Source organism: Pecten maximus, chromosome 1, assembly GCF_902652985.1.
Source record: "Pecten maximus chromosome 1, xPecMax1.1, whole genome shotgun sequence".
NCBI classification, from domain to species: Eukaryota; Metazoa; Mollusca; class Bivalvia; order Pectinida; family Pectinidae; genus Pecten; species Pecten maximus.
This window is the reverse complement of record NC_047015.1, coordinates 30,908,835-30,928,930: the sequence shown is the minus strand read 5'-3', so window position 1 is coordinate 30,928,930 and position 20,096 is coordinate 30,908,835. Positions and strand designations below refer to the sequence as shown.

The following is a 20,096-nucleotide window of genomic DNA, read 5'->3' as shown; positions in this document are numbered from 1 at the left end:
TTTAATAGTTCCTGCATTTTATTGTAAAAAAGCAAATAATTTAATATATAAATGATATACAATGGAATAAGGATTTCATGTACATGATATATTTGAAAGATGTTATTTGATTAACTACGTAAATTAATGGGGACATAAGTCTACATGTGATTAGCACAAAAAGTAGCACATATCACGATTCCAAGTTATTTGACAGGGACAAAACATGCAATAAAAAAGAAACTGTTCTCAGTTTCAAAATCTTGTGAATAAATTACTAACCTCTCACTACTATACACTCGCCCTAGTATTCAATCTTTCTCTTATAGCCCTCCATACCTAAGTAAGCTACCGTACTCAAGAGTTCCGTTAGTTATTTGTGAATTCAAAACATCACTCATTTTTCAAAGTTCTTGCACTAACTGGCCGGAATCAATAAAATAGTACTTTATGTAACGTTGCACTTTTTTCACTTCCGGTCAGACCATATATGAAATTTAGATTAATGGAATTGTTTGTTGAGTGTCTGACGTTAATTCACCGATGTTCAATTGTCTATTTTCAGTCACCGACATTCAACACCTTTCGTTGTATATCCGGGTCAATCGCAACACCCCGGACAATACTCTTCGACTCGACTAGCTTAGTTTGAAGACTCTAGACTAAAGGAGATTCTGTCGAGGGTTCTGAAGGAGATGTTGTGACGTCTGGGTTTGAAAGTCCAATAGCGTTGTTCAGTTCAACTTGAGGAATTGACGATTCTGTCGTTACTAAACCATCTTGAACAGATTCTGCTAATGAAGACTCTTTCACAATCTTTTCGACCACCTGCATCGGTTCAGTAAATTGTTGTAATTCTGGGACTGTTACACGATTTGAGGAACTAGCAGGAAAATCGAATGCGCCGCTGTCAGGTTTCGTTGAAGGGATGCTATCGAATGCGCCCTGGAATCCTCCGATATCAGAATCAGATGAAACAGTTCCGGCTATAGAAACAGTTGGGTCTTCTGGTTTGCACATGCGCTGTGTACACTCAGCCTGAAGATTAAAGAGAAAACATTATATTTAGGGATTTGTTACAAAAATGGAGAATGTTATTTCTTCAAAACAGTTAAGAAACGTAATGTTTATTTGCATCTAACATTTTTCAATCGAATAGTTAAAAGGTTTTTTTGTGTGTGATATTAAGAATCATATAATAAAAAAAATGATAGAACACAATTATTTGCCATTTGATTCGGAAAACAGTTTAATGACTTTGTTTCATTGTAGGAATTGGTAGATTTATGTCTATAAGTGAACTTACCGCTCCGTACATGTTGTTACAGGAACAGGTGTTTCCACAAACGTCGATGGTGATTGAGCCACCAAGAGGTATAAAAGTGTTGTCGAGACGACATCCCAGACGGCACTCGCACTCGACGGACGGGATGTAGCTAGGGCAAATGTATTCTTCCGCGAACACACATTCAGCGCCGGTATCACACCCCCTGCAAACAAAACAGAAATGAAAAATGAAGCTAATGTTTCTATAAATTTTGCATTTAATCATGGGAAGGATATCTCAATAACATTCTATTTTTATTTATTTATTTTCCGTCTATCTTAATTTTTACACCTATTTTGCTTGATTTATATTATAAAAATGGTTCTGTATCAGGTACTTACGTCTTATGACACCTCGAATTCTGTTTCTCTCCTCCGACCCCAGGGAAGATTTGGTTGGTGTCTGGTAACCCTACATCCGGGAAGGTCAGCTCAGGAAGCCCTGTAGTTAGGGGTTCGGAGACAGCATCAGATGCATCGGTGATGACAACTGGTGTTATGACTGGACTTCCTGCTCCATTACCGGTTTCTGTAACAACTACGGGACTGATAACAGGGAGCCCGCCTTCTATACCGGAAGTACCACCAAGAGAGGAAGAATCGGGCGTTTGTGCTTGGTCTCCATTTTTGTTTTGTTCCTGAACAACTGGTTTTCCGTCAGCATCCACATTTTTGGTGTTGAAGCCTATACCAGTCTCAGCTACCGGGAAAGGGACATTGTCTCCAGGGAAAGAAGTAAGTCCCTGGATAATGACATTCTTATTGAAATCCATTGGAGGCAAATCTCTCGGGACGACGAATCCTGGATTTACGAAACCCTCGTTTACATTGTTTACCATACCACCATTAATAGGGGTAATAAATCCCGTATTCACTACGTGCCCTTTCGAGGGGACAACGAAATTCGGTGTAACAGTCGCTTGCGGATGAAAGGTGTTTATATTGGCGGGAAAATTTGGTCTGTAGAAGGGTCCGTGTCCACGTGTAGGGTAGACGGTCCCCATGTTCTTCTGGATCGTGTAGGTGGGATATCTGTGAATGTAGATTCGAGGAGGCATGATGATAGTACGCTTGTGGATGACCGGGGAGAGATATTTCGTCCTCCGGTATATCAAGTGTCCAGTACAGAGAGGCAGGGCTCCAAACATCGCTACAGCGAACAGTAGAATGGCATTCATTATGTCCTTGGAGAAGTTGTAGTTCAAATAGAGAAAATATTACCTACTTAATATGTAAACTGATGAAGACTTCTTTGAGACTAAAGTAGATGATGCTTTGTTGAAGAGCTAAGTTGTTTCTGGTTTGGACATAATTCTCTAGACCTATATATACAGAGTTTCTCCACCTAATGACGTATATATTGGTCATAATATGTGCACTTTATTGTCACGGTAAGTAGGTTGTTGTGGTCTGTATGATGTGCATCGGCACGAAACAATGACGCATACACAGGTTTCCCCACTACAATTGAACGCGATCCTAGTGACGTAGTCCGCTACTTCCTACGACAAACAGCATCAAACTGTCAAGATAGACAATAAATGTGTCCGAATGCTGACAGGTCATCCGGGAATGACCACGGTCATCAGACTACAATTAGCATGGAATGCAGCAAAGTGATTAAATGTTGATTGTTCTAGAGCAAACAAACAAATTTCGACAATTTTGGCGTGACCATCAATGATGTTCACGAAAACAGCAATAAATTATTCGTGATTTAATGATGAGTATGTATGAATTTACTTACTCACACTGTTATGAGCACGTGATATGTTCACACAAACGCACGCCTTTTATCTAAACACAAACCGTATCTAAGCCAGCCAGAGCAGAGAAATTGTACAATATTTGTTACACCTCACTCATGAAGACAATTATGCATGCACCCATCCATATTCATTATTTTGTGTGTGAAAGAAAATGTGTGTGGATTTTTATCTAATGTAAAAATTTTGGAAAAATAAAAAAAAAATATATAAAACAAGAAATATCTTTTAAAAAGATAAACGGCATAGTTTTAATGCTGGTGGTTATAATGTAAAACTGCTGGTGAAATTAATCAACGAACTAATGTGTTTCAGCACGGATAACTGTCATTTGAAAAGCTTACATTCAGCTCACATTCAATCTTAACTTTGTTTTGTTTTTAACTGCATATCTGTATTTTGCATTTACCTCTATATTGACCAATCACATACTTCATCTTGACCAGTAACGACACCTGTCGCGTCATATACGGGACCAAAAGAATATTATACGGCTATGCCGAAAAAATATAAATAATACAATTGAGCATTTATCACAAATCGGCCTGCTATCCATGTGCTAGTTTTATTTCATATGTCACTAGTGTAACTTTCCTGTGAGCGTTTTTCATTGGTTGCGTCAGTCAGAATTTGGTTATGATGTCGCAATATAAACAACGACGTTCCGTTATTGATTGAAAACTAGCTCAACAAAATGGCTGCCGTCGTCGGATTTTGTCATCCACATTCACTTTGAAACCTGTCAAAAAGTTTTCAAAGTTTTTGAGTGGTTGTTTTTCATTTCAAATGAGATACTAGTCTCAAAGTTTTGGTTTTTGCTCGCCAAGGCTCGTAAAAATAATTTAAAAAACCTTCGGAGACTTTTTTCATAAAATCACAGAGGAGCCTATAACATATCTCTAACTGATATTTTTCAAGTATTTCATCTTTTTATCCAATCAGATCAAGACAAAGAAGACATTTTGTGGTAACAGGGTAAAGACCGAATCCTGACTGACTTCTCCAGTAATAAAGGATTTTATCAAATGACATAATCTCTGATAAGAAGAGGGTTTTAGAAATATGTCTTAACAAAACCAGAAAACAGGGAAACGCTTGGAAGTGGCGATATAAGCATTGCTTACAGAATAGTGAGTTTGTTGTTATAGTAAATCATGTTTTGACGGGGCCATAACGTAAACAGAAATCTATCAAAACAGAGGATAAACAGTATCGAGATAAACAGAGTGCTTATTGCCCGAGGGCTTTCTCAGGACGACCGATTGTATTTCTCCGAGGAATGACGGAGATAGCCGAGTACAGGACTGATAAACTTGAGTAAACTTCATCGATCAATGGAGGTGGGACAGAAGTGTTTTCTCGGGAAGAACCGATGACTTACTGGGTACTCGAGATCAAAGATTATCCGAAGTCTTACGATGATAAGAATATACTTTTCCCGAGAAATGACGGAGCCACCCGGATCTGTTTTCGGCCTAGATATGCAGATTCCCAATCTACGGTCAATAAATTCCATAATTTACTGAAAGGAAAAAGAAATGCAATTAGAAATAGCCCGGTTGACGGGGAATGAAAAAGATGTTATAGAAAGTAATAATGGTGTAATTGAAAAACAGTGAACCACTCAGTCGTCTGTTAAAATTTCCTCTATAGACGTTTATTACCCTGGTCAAATTCCTGGTTGATCTGACCTCTCCAAGATAAAACATTTATGGGACAAGATGGACAGAAAGATGAACCATCCAATCAACGTCGCTCAGTTGACGTTGACGCTTGATGAGGGAATGGAACCGTATACCAATGGGGAGGATCAATACCCTGACCAATTCAATGCACCGAAAAGAGTCCGTGCAACCATTGCAGCTCGTGGGGGTATGATGGGTTAAGAACGCTCTTTATTTTGAGAGGGGTACCCTTGGATCGACCTGAAATTTGACGAGGGTACTAAACATACATGGATGGAATTTCACAGACGACAAAGTGGTTCTCTATCTTTTAATTACAACAATATTCCATTATATAACATCTTTTTTATTTCCCGTAGTAACCCGGAAATTTGATTCTTTTTCTTTTTCCTTTCAGTATACACACACACATACACACATATATATATATATATTGACCCAGGGTTGGGAATGTGTCAAGACCCTGTGCATGGTACCACACTTGTGCTGATTTTCGTAAGGTTGATAACGGGTGGCAATCCGAGAACTATTGAACACAATTCAATGTAAGCGAGCGTTATCAGTAGAGTTCTGAGGAATTAACACAGCTAATTATTGTTTATACGCTATCAGGCAAACCCAAGGCAATGACTGTTGACGTTACTTTCATCAAAGAAGTTTTATTATGTGACTGTTTTATGGTAAACAACGATAAGTCATTATTTCAGAGCTGATTTACTGGACATGGTGTCTAGACATGTCAGGCTAAATTCGTTATGATTGAGAAGTCGTGAAGCAAGGTCATACGGAAGTATTCCGCATTTCTTTTCAAATTATAAGAAAAACAACAATTCAGACCGGAAAGAGTAAAAGTGGTGCTTGATTTTTCCGGAAAAGTTCACAATAGTGTATTAAAGCCGGTATTGTAGGTGTTTATGAGACTGTTTGTGGTGTTGTAGGCGTCTATGGGTGTTTATGAGACTGTTTGTGGTGTTGTAGATATATGGGTGTTTGTGAGACTGTTTGTGGTGTTGTAGGCGTCTATGGGTGTTTATGGGACTGTTTGTGGTGTTGTAGATATATGGGTGTTTGTGAGACTGTTTGTAGTGTTGTAGATATATGGGTGTTTATGAGACTGTTTGTAGTGTTGTAGATATATGGGTGTTTATGAGACTGTTTGTGTTGTTGTAGATATATGGGTGTTTATGAGACTGTTTGTGGTGTTGTAGATATATGGGTGTTTGTGAGACTGTTTGTAGTGTTGTAGATATATGGGTGTTTATGAGACTGTTTGTAGTGTTGTAGATATATGGGTGTTTGTGAGACTGTTTGTGGTGTTGTAGATATATGGGTGTTTATGAGACTGTTTGTAGTGTTGTAGATATATGGGTGTTTATGAGACTGTTTGTAGTGTTGTAGATATATGGGTGTTTATGAGACTGTTTGTAGTGTTGTAGATATATGGGTGTTTATGAGACTGTTTGTGGTGTTGTAGATATATGGGTGTTTGTGAGACTGTTTGTAGTGTTGTAGATATATGGGTGTTTGTGAGACTGTTTGTAGTGTTGTAGATATATGGGTGTTTATGAGACTGTTTGTGGTGTTGTAGATATATGGGTGTTTATGAGACTGTTTGTGGTGTTGTAGATATATGGGTGTTTATGAGACTGTTTGTGGTGTTGTAGATATATGGGTGTTTATGAGACTGTTTGTGGTGTTGTAGATATATGAGTGTTTATGAGACTGTTTGTGGTGTTGTAGATATATGGGTGTTTATGAGACTGTTTGTGGTGTTGTAGATATATGGGTGTTTATGAGACTGTTTGTGGTGTTGTAGATATATGGGTGTTTATGAGACTGTTTGTGGTGTTGTAGATATATGGGTGTTTATGAGACTGTTTGTAGTGTTGTAGATATATGGGTGTTTATGAGACTGTTTGTAGTGTTGTAGATATATGGGTGTTTATGAGACTGTTTGTAGTGTTGTAGATATATGGGTGTTGATGAGTCTGTTTGTGGTGTTGTAGATATATGGGTGTTTATGAGACTGTTTGTAGTGTTGTAGATATATGGGTGTTTATGAGACTGTTTGTGGTGTTGTAGATATATGGGTGTTTGTGAGACTGTTTGTAGTGTTGTAGATATATAGGTGTTTATGAGACTGTTTGTAGTGTTGTAGATATATGGGTGTTTGTGAGACTGTTTGCGGTGTTGTAGATATATGGGTGTTTATGAGACTGTTTGTAGTGTTGTAGATATATGGGTGTTTATGAGACTGTTTGTAGTGTTGTAGATATATGGGTGTTTATGAGACTGTTTGTGGTGTTGTAGATATATGGGTGTTTATGAGTCTGTTTGTAGTGTTGTAGATATATGGGTGTTTATGAGACTGTTTGTGGTGTTGTAGATATATGGGTGTTTATGAGACTGTTTGTGGTGTTGTAGATATATAGGTGTTTATGAGACTGTTTGTGGTGTTGTAGATATATAGGTGTTTATGAGACTGTTTGTGGTGTTGTAGATATATGGGTGTTTATGAGACTGTTTGTAGTGTTGTAGATATATGGGTGTTTGTGAGACTGTTTGTAGTGTTGTAGATATATGGGTGTTTGTGAGACTGTTTGTGTTGTTGTAGATATATGGGTGTTGATGAGTCTGTTTGTGGTGTTGTAGATATATGGGTGTTTATGAGACTGTTTGTGGTGTTGTAGATATATGGGTATTTGTGAGACTGTTTGTGGTGTTGTAGATATATGGGTGTTTATGAGACTGTTTGTAGTGTTGTAGATATATGGGTGTTTATGAGACTGTTTGTGGTGTTGTAGATATATAGGTGTTTATGAGACTGTTTGTGGTGTTGTAGATATATGGGTGTTTATGAGACTGTTTGTAGTGTTGTAGATATATGGGTGTTTGTGAGACTGTTTGTAGTGTTGTAGATATATGGGTGTTTGTGAGACTGTTTGTGTTGTTGTAGATATATGGGTGTTTGTGAGACTGTTTGTAGTGTTGTAGATATATGGGTGTTTGTGAGACTGTTTGTGGTGTTGTAGATATATGGGTGTTTGTGAGACTGTTTGTGGTGTTGTAGATATATGGGTGTTTATGAGACTGTTTGTAGTGTTGTAGATATATGGGTGTTTATGAGACTGTTTGTGGTGTTGTAGATATATGGGTGTTATGTGAGACTGTTTGTTGGTGTTGTAGATATATGGGTGTTTATGAGACTGTTTGTGGTGTTGTAGATATATGAGTGTTTATGAGACTGTTTGTAGTGTTGTAGATATATGGGTGTTTGTGAGACTGTTTGTAGTGTTGTAGATATATGGGTGTTTATGAGACTGTTTGTAGGTGTTGTAGATATATGGGTGTTTGATGAGACTGTTTGTGGTGTTGTAGATATATGGGTGTTTGATGAGACTGTTTGTGGTGTTGTAGGCTATATGGTGTGTTATGAGACTGTTTGTGGTGTGTGATATATGGGTGTTTATGAGACTGTTTGGTGGTGTTGTAAGATATATGGGTGTTGATGAGACTGTTTGTGGTGTTGTAGATATATGTGTGTTTATGAGACTGTTTGTAGTGTTGTAGATATATGAGTGTTGATGAGACTGTTTGTGGTGTTGTAGATATATGGGTGTTTATGAGACTGTTTGTGGTGTTGTAGATATATGGGTGTTTATGAGACTGTTTGTAGTGTTGTAGATATATGGGTGTTTGTGAGACTGTTTGTGTTGTTGTAGATATATGGGTGTTTGTGAGACTGTTTGTGGTGTTGTAGATATATGGGTGTTTATGAGACTGTTTGTGGTGTTGTAGATATATGGGTGTTTGTGAGACTGTTTGTGGTGTTGTAGATATATGAGTGTTTATGAGACTGTTTGTGGTGTTGTAGATATATGAGTGTTTATGAGACTGTTTGTGGTGTTGTAGATATATGGGTGTTTGTGAGACTGTTTGTGGTGTTGTAGATATATGGGTGTTTGATGAGACTGTTTGTAGTGTTGTAGATATATGGGTGTTTATGAGACTGTTTGTGGTGTTGTAGATATATAGGTGTTTATGAGACTGTTTGTGGTGTTGTAGATATATGGGTGTTTATGAGACTGTTTGTGGTGTTGTAGATATATGGGTGTTTGTGAGACTGTTTGTGGTGTTGTAGATATATGAGTGTTTATGAGACTGTTTGTGGTGTTGTAGGTGTCTATGAGTGTTTATGAGACTGTTTGTGGTGTTGTAGATATATGGGTGTTTGTGAGACTGTTTGTGGTGTTGTAGATATATGGGTGTTTGTGAGACTGTTTGTGGTGTTGTAGATATATGGGTGTTTATGAGACTGTTTGTAGTGTTGTAGATATATGGGTGTTTATGAGACTGTTTGTGGTGTTGTAGATATATGGGTGTTTGTGAGACTGTTTGTAGTGTTGTAGATATATGGGTGTTTGTGAGACTGTTTGTGGTGTTGTAGATATATGGGTGTTTATGAGACTGTTTGTAGTGTTGTAGATATATGGGTGTTTATGAGACTGTTTGTAGTGTTGTAGATATATGGGTGTTTGTGAGACTGTTTGTGGTGTTGTAGATATATGGGTGTTTATGAGACTGTTTGTAGTGTTGTAGATATATGGGTGTTTATGAGACTGTTTGTGGTGTTGTAGATATATGGGTGTTTGTGAGACTGTTTGTAGTGTTGTAGATATATGGGTGTTTGTGAGACTGTTTGTGGTGTTGTAGATATATGGGTGTTTATGAGACTGTTTGTAGTGTTGTAGATATATGGGTGTTTATGAGACTGTTTGTAGTGTTGTAGATATATGGGTGTTTGTGAGACTGTTTGTGGTGTTGTAGATATATGGGTGTTTATGAGACTGTTTGTAGTGTTGTAGATATATGGGTGTTTATGAGACTGTTTGTGGTGTTGTAGATATATGAGTGTTTATGAGACTGTTTGTGGTGTTGTAGATATATGGGTGTTTATGAGACTGTTTGTGGTGTTGTAGGCGTCTATGGGTGTTTATGAGACTGTTTGTAGTGTTGTAGATATATGGGTGTTTATGAGACTGTTTGTGGTGTTGTAGATATATAGGTGTTTATGAGACTGTTTGTGGTGGTGTAGATATATGGGTGTTTATGAGACTGTTTGTGGTGGTGTAGATATATGGGTGTTTATGAGACTGTTTGTGGTGTTGTAGGCGTCTATGGGTGTTTGTGAGACTGTTTGTGGTGTTGTAGATATATGGGTGTTTATGAGACTGTTTGTGGTGGTGTAGATATATGGGTGTTTGTGAGACTGTTTGTGGTGGTGTAGATATATGGGTGTTTGTGAGACTGTTTGTGGTGGTGTAGATATATGGGTGTTTGTGAGACTGTTTGTGGTGGTGTAGATATATGGGTGTTTATGAGACTGTAGTGTTGTAGGCGTCTATGGGTGTTTATGAGACTGTTTGTGGTGTTGTAGGCGTCTATGGGTGTTTATGGGACTGTTTGTAGTGTTGTAGGCGTCTATGGGTGTTTATGAGACTGTTTGTGGTGTTGTAGGCGTCTATGGGTGTTTATGAGACTGTTTGTGGTGTTGTAGGCGTCTATGGGTGTTTATGAGACTGTTTGTAGTGTTGTAGGCGTCTATGGGTGTTTATGAGACTGTTTGTGGTGTTGTAGGCGTCTATGGGTGTTTGTGAGACTGTTTGTGGTGTTGTAGATATATGGGTGTTGATGAGTCTGTTTGTGGTGTTGTAGATATATGGGTGTTTGTGAGACTGTTTGTAGTGTTGTAGATATATGTGTGTTTGTGAGACTGTTTGTGGTGTTGTAGGTGTATGTGGGTGTTTGTGAGACTGTTTGTGGTGTTGTAGATATATGGGTGTTTATGAGACTGTTTGTGGTGTTGTAGATATATGGGTGTTTATGAGACTGTTTGTGGTGTTGTAGGTGTCTGTGTGTGTTTATGAGACTGTTTGTGGTGTTGTAGATATATGGGTGTTTGTGAGACTGTTTGTGGTGTTGTAGATATATGGGTGTTTGTGAGACTGTTTGTGGTGTTGTAGATATATGGGTGTTTGTGAAACTGTTTGTGGTGTTGTAGGTGTCTATGGGTGTTTATGAGACTGTTTGTGGTGTTGTAGATATATGGGTGTTTATGAGACTGTAGTGTTGTAGGCGTCTATGGGTGTTTATGAGACTGTAGTGTTGTAGGCGTCTATGGGTGTTTATGGGACTGTTTGTAGTGTTGTAGGCGTCTATGGGTGTTTATGAGACTGTTTGTGGTGTTGTAGGCGTCTATGGGTGTTTATGAGACTGTTTGTGGTGTTGTAGGCGTCTATGGGTGTTTATGAGACTGTTTGTAGTGTTGTAGGCGTCTATGGGTGTTTATGAGACTGTTTGTGGTGTTGTAGGCGTCTATGGGTGTTTGTGAGACTGTTTGTGGTGTTGTAGATATATGGGTGTTTGTGAGACTGTTTGTGGTGTTGTAGATATATGGGTGTTTGTGAGACTGTTTGTGGTGTTGTAGGCGTCTATGGGTGTTTGTGAGACTGTTTGTGGTGTTGTAGATATATGGGTGTTTGTGAGACTGTTTGTGGTGTTGTAGATATATGGGTGTTTGTGAGACTGTTTGTAGTGTTGTAGATATATGTGTGTTTGTGAGACTGTTTGTGGTGTTGTAGGTGTATGTGGGTGTTTGTGAGACTGTTTGTGGTGTTGTAGATATATGGGTGTTTATGAGACTGTTTGTGATGTTGTAGATATATGGGTGTTTATGAGACTGTTTGTGGTGCTGTAGGTGTATGTGTGTGTTTATGAGACTGTTTGTGGTGGTGTAGATATATGGGTGTTTATGAGACTGTTTGTGCTGTAGGCCCCTATGGGTGTTTTTTGCGACTGTTTGAGATCGCTAGTGTTTCTAAAAGTATGATATCGTGTTGTGATCAGAGATATGATACCTTCATGTTGACTGATTAATGCCATTTTCGCCTCTTTGCGGTTTGAAAGGTGAAAAAGCGAAATTTTGATATCAAATTTTCGCTTTTTCGCGTTTAAAAAGGAAACAGGCGAAAGCGGCAAAATAGAGAAAATAAGCGCTGAAGAATGAGGCGAAAAAACTAAGTAACTTTTGCGCTTTTTCTCGTGCACCTTTTCGCTTTTCGTGTTTTGAAAAGACGCGAACAAGCGAAAATTTGATATTATAGTTTCACTTTTTCACTTTTTAACTGCGAAAAAGGTACGGATCAGCCGCCATATAGATAACTCTGACATTTCCGATCAGAGTTAATCGACCTGTGACATACACCGTGTGACCTCTGACCTCATAGTCTGACCTTTGTTTATTTCCTCTGTGATTCATTCTGACCGTATTACCGATAGTATGATAGGATGTTTCAAGATTTACGATAAAATATTTCGAGAAATTAAAACGTAGCTGCAAATTATATCATTGATTGTTGTGTTAAGTTACTTGTATATATATAATGTTTGTTGTTTTGAAAAAATGACCTAGGGTGTTAAAACTGGCCCACTATGGAGTACCAGAAGGAAATTTTATGCAGTTGTTTTTCTTTATAATGGCGGTTACATTTCACATTGTGTGTTATACATAAATTCCATATATCAGAGACTTATTCACAGCAATATACGATGTATTATGTGTGTAAACTTTATAATACTTCTCTGCTGTGGTGATAATTGTTACTATTTTAACAATGGTCGAAATTTATTACCCTCTGTACCGCACTGCCGTTTTGTCCGTTTGTAATGCGATCTGAGGAGATTTGTCAGATTCTATCAACATGGCGTTTTTAAAGAGACAACGAAATCCTCCCGTAGGCATTGATACCTAATGTCAGTGCTAATGCTATGTTTTAAAAATGTTCAAATCGTCTGTTCGTGCTCCGAGTCGTTTCATTACTATTGATAAACACATTATATATAGGTGTGTAAATATATCTCTAGAGTGGACGACGCCACGGACGACTGTGTACTGGTCATCACTTCCTGAATGACTACAGGGGACTGTCCGTGATGGATCTGGACCATGTTACGTCACGAGCTACTGACCAATAGCATGAGTAGTCTTATTGGTCACACGACATATTAAGCACATGGTTATTCCCCTTCGCTGACAACTTCCATCGACACAGTACTTACTGACCACAGTGGTCAAGCAGTAGTTATCATGGTCAATCATTTCCGCGTGTATTAACAGAGTTAACGAGGGTAAATAAACATGTGGTCAGTTCTTGTGGTCAGTGCGAATCACACATTATCGACAAATAATCAATTGGCAGGGCGGACAAATCAATTTTGCAAAATTTTGAAAAAATATCGGGACGCTTTAATTGACTCTATTTTGAGCATACCAATAGCGTTTTATTTTTACTCAAAACTTCCTATCTGTTTAATTTGATATACGTTTGCAGATGGTATACTTGCATTTTATTCTAACTTTCGAAATAAAATATTCTTTCTATCCCTCGGCCCTGTAGGTAAGGCGTAAGAATTTTACCTGCTGCCCCATTGCCTGCTACTGTATAAGAAAACACTGTAATTCTTAATTTATTATTGACTGATCATATAAAAGGAACATTCAGCCGCGAATCAAAAGCGGGTTGAAGCATTATTTAAACCATCAATTCCTGATCATGAGGGTTCTAATCCCGACATGGGGGGAAGCTTTTTTAACATTTGCGCACGCCAGTTAGACATTTTCTTCCAAATTGGTTTTTTATCTAGGCGTAACAATTCCATATTTCCATTGCAAAACTCTTAAATTTGAATGTGGAATTTGAACGGTTGCATTTCAACAGAGAGACCTCTGTGGAACCCCACAATCTAGATTTCTCAGGAGATCACGAACCGTCCTGGGCTTCATTGTGAGTGTGTTCTCGAGTTAGACATTTTATCCCAATTGCACCTGGATGGCATACGACGAACCTCATGTAGGTTGTTCAGTGAAGTAGTCACTAGCTACTACAAAGAATCCCCTCCTCAAATGACACTGCCAATTAACGGGGCGATAAACCAAGTAATGTGTCCAATTTACAGCATTGCTCTATCTTAAAACCGTTTTTTACATTGCACGGGATATCTCTTGACACAAGCACACAGGGGTTTTTGTCGCGGGACTGTATATAGGAAAATTGCAATAAACCCGTCATGACTTCGCTTCGTTGGAAAAATGGGGGTAATTACTCTAACATAATTCAATCACCAGCCGCTTTCTCTCAATAAAAACCGTCCAGAACTGCCCCGTGGTAATAAATCTGTACCGACCTTGACATGGGCGCAAAATGGTGGTGTTTAAAATCTTGTGAATGTCATAGTGTGCATTTATGTGTACTTACCTTCCGAATGAAAAGTAACCAATACACAAATGTCCTGTCATATATATATATATATTGCATGTTAATATTATAAGAAATGATAATGTCACTTTCTCTATAGACCAATCAGAACCGTGTTTCATATTTTAAAACCCAATAAACAAAGAAGTCCATATGTGCAAATGTTTTGCTGCACTTTGTAGCATACTGCATGTTTTCTATAAATGCACATGAGACACTTGTATCAGGGACGAAAGATAAACTGGACGGGGAGTGCACTAGTTAATTAAGGGTAGGTCGGTATGTTACTTTTGAAGTAATACAGGTTAACCACATGGGATGCTAGAATATCAATCCGGGGGAAGAAAAGTTAAAACATTGGAGCATGGGAGGCAGGTATGTTACATGTCAGTAAAGGAAAGTTAACAAGACGATCTAGTCGAGGTAATCATTTAGTTGGATACCGTTAAGAACGAATACAATACGATACCGATACCAGCGAAACGATGCCGACATATTATCGATACCGATATTGATACTTTTTGGAGTGATGAACCATAACTGTTATGTTTGGATTTACATGCGTCTATACAAATAACCCATGGAAGTATGAATTTAACTTTTGTTTTTTTTTTAATTATTGCTATGACAGCGTATAGAGCTTATGATAAAGATAATAATGTAGAGTTAAACATTCGAGATTTTTAACATGTAATGTCTTATACTGTTTTCAAATAATAAAAAATCATTGTCTCACTCAGAGACCAGAAAAACAAGAGTAATCACAAAATAAAATAAAAAACAATAAAACTTCCAAGTTTCAATCATTCTTTACATGTATATGTAAAATCAGTAAACTCTCCATATCAACTTTTATCTAGTATGTTTAATTATATGGTGTCTTTCTACTTGTTTACCTTATAATCAATATTAGTCGCTCATGATAATTTGAGTCTAAAACAGCTGGTCCATTTCATTAGAAAACACATCATTTACCACAATTTTCAAATGGCTAGTTAGGAACAGTTTGAAAAGCAATATAATGTCAAGCTATGATGTAACCGTTTTAAATAATGGGGGAAAATCACAGGAAACAAACAAACAAACTGGCGACCTCTATCCACTAACCAACACGAATCTACTTTCGTTTTAAATGTTCACTGCTTTGCAGTAGTTTCGTAATTTTCATGTTAAGTTAATTATATGTTTTATATAAAAGAGATTAAAATCTTTAGTCAGTTATGGATTTCTGATTTCAACATTTTAACACGCAGAACTAACATTAAATAATTCGATACGAAACGACAAGTAAAGCTAGGAATTATGTTTACACCGAAATGGAGGTATTTGAAACATTTATTGAACAAAATAAAAGCTTTGCGAGTTTTCTACGTCAGATTTTATTGTTTGTATTCCTGCAAACATCGATAAGGGTACCGGTATTTTTGTGAAACGAGAATCGGTACGGTACCACCTTAGTAGTAATGTAAATGTGATCAAATTTACCAGGCGACCTTGGTACAATTGGTCAGGTGGATTCTATAGTATAAACGATACGCCACTGCATATCAGAAAAATAATAGCAAAGCAATCGAAAGTAATCTGCTTAAACACTTCTACAGAAAATCATCCAAATACAGATGTAATACAGAGGTTATAGATGATCGAATGGTTTGGCATAACACAGCGTACATTTAGATGTTTACAAAGCCAATATTGAATCATTTCATAATTAGGAAGTACCTGGGTTAGTCAATCAGTTGATATGACAGGTGTGTCATCATTTCAAAATGCCTTTAAATGACCAATTACCGATCAATGTAATCTTGAATGAAACCGCGGCTAATATAATGTGCGTCACGTAATGTACGACAAAAATTCCACAGATGCACCGCCCATTGATTGGTCAAACATTTTTATTTTTCATAAACCTAGGAAAGGTGTGCGTGTGTATATGACCCGCGGTCAACATTACCGCTGGTATTACTTACTGTAGTTCTCCATGAAAATCCACAGGTACGTCCTTAGATCAATCTTACCTGTCATCAGCTTATGACGTGTGGAGATTCTAGCTATATCGTCAGGTTTGAGTGACGGCATTCAGCCCAGATGACACGAGAGGTATAAAAGTGTAACCATACCGTCTCTGCAGTCACTACGATTCTGTACCGATAAGTAAAAGGACTACGCAATGAAATTTCGGAATGGAAATATGTTTTGTGCTGTGTTGGCGTTAAGTTTATGTGCACTCGTGCATTCACAAGGGACCACCGCTACTAATGGGCAACAAAATGCCGTTTCATTTCCATCCCAAACAATGTTTTTAGGCCAAGAAACTGGTGCTAATTCCGGACAAACTGATTCCACCCCTAACATCTTTGCAGCTTTCTCTGGTCAGCCTGCAGTTACTGTTCCGGAACAGACCAATCAATCCCAGTTTGGATTTCCAGCTTTTCCTGGACAGACCACCGGTACATCAAATGGACAGATGACCAACTCAATCGTTCCTAGCTCAACGATTGGTACTACCGTCAATTCCGGTTTCACCGGGCAGGCCCCTGGAATAAGCGGATTTCCAGGACAACCTCCACAGGCTTTAAATACCGTATTTTCGACACAGTCTGGTATCCAACAACTTCCAGGACAACAGAATAGACCAACTGGCTTCCCAGGGCAACCTGGAGTTCAGACAATGTTCCCTGGCCAGACAACAGGACAGGCGACTCCCGGACAAGTTCCATTGTTTCTAGGACAGCAACCAGGTATGCAGAATGGGTTCCCAGGGCAACCAGGCGTTCAACCTGGATTTCCAGGACAACCACGTCCATCCGTTTTCCCAACAACCGTGTTTCCAGGACAAGCCCAGCCATTTACACCCCAGAATACAGCAGCATTTCCGGGACAAATAGGTGTTCCGGTCACGGCCGGAAGCACTGACCAACAAGGAAACCAGCAGACCGGAAATACAATTACTGGAACTGGTCAAGTTGGTACCACAAATACTGGAGGTCAACAACAGTCAGGAATAATCACTGGTCAAGGTCAAACATTCATTACTGGAACGACAGGACAACAGCCTGGTCAATTGCCAGGACAACAAATGATCCCTGGAAGTCAGTTTGGACCTCAACCTGGACAAGTTGGGCCTCAAACTGGACAGTTCGGACCCCAAACTGGAATCCAGACTGGACAATTTGGACCACAAACTGGAATTCAGACGGGTCAGTTCGGACAACAAAACGGAATCCAGACTGGACAATTTGGACCACAAACTGGAATTCAGACGGGACAGTTCGGACAACAAAACGGAATCCAGAATGGACAATTCGGACCAAATGGACAGTTTAGACCCCCAACTGGGCAGTTTGGTCCCACTGGACAGTTTGGTCCAAATCCATTCAATCCGTTCGGACAGAGACCTGGCCAATGTCACGTGACGTGAGTATTTTATGTAACAGTATTATAGAGTAACACTCAGTGTACAAAACTACTTGGTTAAATATAATGAGTTTACGTACCGTACAGCTAGGATTGGGAAATAGTAAACCGTGTGTATCCTCTTACACCAAACACCATCACCTTAGTGGCATATAACGATCGTCATTATAACGTTCGGTTTTATTTTGTTGTAATTTTTTGGCTGGAACCAAAATAACGTGTAAAATACCTTAAAATTCAAAACCAATGTTTTCGAAAAATAGAATGAAAAAAACAACAACAAAAAATGAACATTTTCGTTTTTACTTCTGGCCATATGGATCTGGCTTCAAACTTCGGATATGAATAAAGGACAAAATGGGATGGATTGCTAGCTATTTAGTTTTTAATTAATGTGATATTTTATACATGTTATAATAACAATCTTATACAATGTTATGATGGATTTCTTGCTATTACAGCGGTTGCCCCGGTGGTTCCCAGTGTGTTTTCGCCCCAACCGGTGCCCATATGTGTCCGACTTGGATCCCAATCCTGCCCTGTACCTGTCGACAGGGATGCCAAGCTCAGAACCTGTTTATCCCTCTTGGACAGTCCCGTCAAATCGACAGATGTGGAAATACATGTACCTGTAATAGCCCGGATGGAACGGTAAGTTGACCTTGATATTAAGGTTTTGCGCTGCAGTCTTCTTTGACGCTACGTTAATCTAGATTGTATTCACAGAAATATAGATACTTTCGAAATCACATGACAATGATTTGACGTCATTTGTCGCCATTTTGACAAATTACGTAATATAAAACTTCGCATGTTTTTTGAAACTCTAATGGTAAAAGAGCATGCATGAAAAATCATCATAATTCGATAAGAAAAAGACATTCTGCTAAAATGTAAATAAAAGTATTGAATGGTCATGATATTGCATCTTCGACCCAAATACATATTCATATTGACACATAAAAACAATATGTTAATTGTTCGGTTGTTAATCACTTTCAAATCATGGAGCTATTGTCTTCAGTATGTCACGATTATATGAATCTATATCAATAAATTTTCGGTTTCTCGTGTCATTTAATCATGTGTATGCTTTACCTTCTGTACACATGCATTTACGAGTGAAGGTTGGGAAATGTCTAAGATAGAACCATTAATCATGATTCTGTATCTAACAGGGCCTATCACATGGACATAAATCTATGAGTATCAGCCAACACGTGTATATAACAATGTTACCTCAGCGTTAACCATATTTCATGTTCCCTGATAGATCATGACATCTCAGTACTCAGTTAGATGGTCGTATATATCACCTCCGGCACTAGTAACACGTTTCTTGTATGACAACTGTTAACCCTTCCGGGCATGCGCGAGGTCTTGTAAATGTATATATAATTTCAAATGCCTTCCTGTTGTAGCCTGCCTGTACGATGATGGCGTGTCCTTCTCCACAACAACAGCAGCAACAGCAGCAGCAGCAACAGCAACAACAACAACAACAGCAGCAGCAGCAACCACAACAACAAGGAAAGTAGATCAACTGGCCATCTTACAACTCCAGATAACCTCGAGTGACATTCACCTTTGACCTAAAGCCACAGAGAACCAAAATTAAATGGTAATGTGTGCTTATTTTAGACAGGAAATAAAAAAGACAACTTCCGGGTCAAAGGCTGACAATAGAATAACAAAGCTTAAGGACGGAGTGCCCCAATAACAATACCCGGATGTATTGTTTGTTCTCTTAATAATGTTTTTTTAATTGTGAAGGTACCAAAGTCCCAAGGAACAGTCCAATTTCGTAAACTGCAAAGCTTTGAAAACTCGCGACCAGAAGTCAAATACAATTGGAGCCTCTCGTGTGAGTTCCGAGTGAGTCAAGTATCTGTATGTACCCAGTGTTCTATACTGGGCCAGCTCCGGATTGATATTCAATCACCTATTCTCGCATGCTGGTTTCAATCATAAATAAGAATATTCTTCTATGCTTTGGACCAGTGTGTGTGCTTTTGTATTAACATGCGAAAACGTGAGATGACAGAAAATAAGATGAGAAAAGAGTGTGAAATAAGAATAGGAATGCTCGTGTAACAGTACGTAGAGAGTGAAAGGTGTCCGAATGTGTACATGTATGATTTTTTTATATGAAATACAATTCCATATACATATGCTATGTTCCATAGAGTGGCACAAATATGTATTTTGAAACTGAATAAATTGTTACGTTATTCATACTTTTTTTCCTGTTTTCATTCATTGTTGATGAATACTCTTGATGATTAAGAGTATGGCATTTATCAACCTTATTATAAGTGGCGTCTCAGAAGTTTTCCTGCGTGTTGAGAATTGCAATACAAAGTTTGTGATCTGTGTTCATAAAAATATTAATAGTTTTCTGATCTCTAAAACCGACCGCCCTTTACATAAAATGTATTATCGTTGAGTTTACATTTTTGTTTAAAATCCATGCCATGCCTTCAGATATGGAGAATCTCTATTATACATATATAGTTTGATAACTTGTGCCCAATTCCCATGTATATATTAAGATACAATAAAATATGTTTAAATCAATAAATCTATTATACCAGGATTGATAATGATCT

The 20,096-nt window shown here is 38.2% G+C and overlaps 2 protein-coding genes across 2 annotated transcripts; one reads left to right on the top strand and one right to left on the bottom strand.

Annotated features, from left to right (window-relative positions):
* On the bottom strand, nt 1–2,609 carry LOC117330095. The gene is made up of 3 exons (XM_033888316.1): nt 1,648–2,609; nt 1,286–1,469; nt 1–1,017 (listed from the first exon to the last, which is right to left on the bottom strand). Exons 1-3 carry the CDS (start codon nt 2,481–2,483, stop codon nt 637–639), a joined length of 1,401 nt encoding a protein of 466 aa, XP_033744207.1. The 5' UTR covers nt 2,484–2,609; the 3' UTR covers nt 1–636.
* A 13,581-nt stretch (nt 2,610–16,190) lies between these two features.
* On the top strand, nt 16,191–19,724 carry LOC117330084 (glutenin, high molecular weight subunit PW212-like). The gene is made up of 3 exons (XM_033888306.1): nt 16,191–17,487; nt 17,949–18,138; nt 18,909–19,724. Exons 1-3 carry the CDS (start codon nt 16,241–16,243, stop codon nt 19,023–19,025), a joined length of 1,554 nt encoding a protein of 517 aa, XP_033744197.1. The 5' UTR covers nt 16,191–16,240; the 3' UTR covers nt 19,026–19,724.
* The last annotated feature ends 372 nt before the right edge of the window (nt 19,725–20,096 follow it).

Coding starts and splice junctions, on each gene's coding strand:
- LOC117330084 (XM_033888306.1), top strand. CDS start 16,241: ATGAAATTTCGGAATGGAAATATGTTTTGTGCTGTGTTGGCGTTAAGT. Junction 17,488..17,948: donor CCTGGCCAATGTCACGTGAC/GTGAGTATTTTA, acceptor TTGCTATTACAG/CGGTTGCCCCGGTGGTTCCC. Junction 18,139..18,908: donor GTAATAGCCCGGATGGAACG/GTAAGTTGACCT, acceptor TTCCTGTTGTAG/CCTGCCTGTACGATGATGGC.
- LOC117330095 (XM_033888316.1), bottom strand. CDS start 2,483: ATGAATGCCATTCTACTGTTCGCTGTAGCGATGTTTGGAGCCCTGCCT. Junction 1,470..1,647: donor AATTCGAGGTGTCATAAGAC/GTAAGTACCTGA, acceptor TTTTGTTTGCAG/GGGGTGTGATACCGGCGCTG. Junction 1,018..1,285: donor GTAACAACATGTACGGAGCG/GTAAGTTCACTT, acceptor TTTAATCTTCAG/GCTGAGTGTACACAGCGCAT.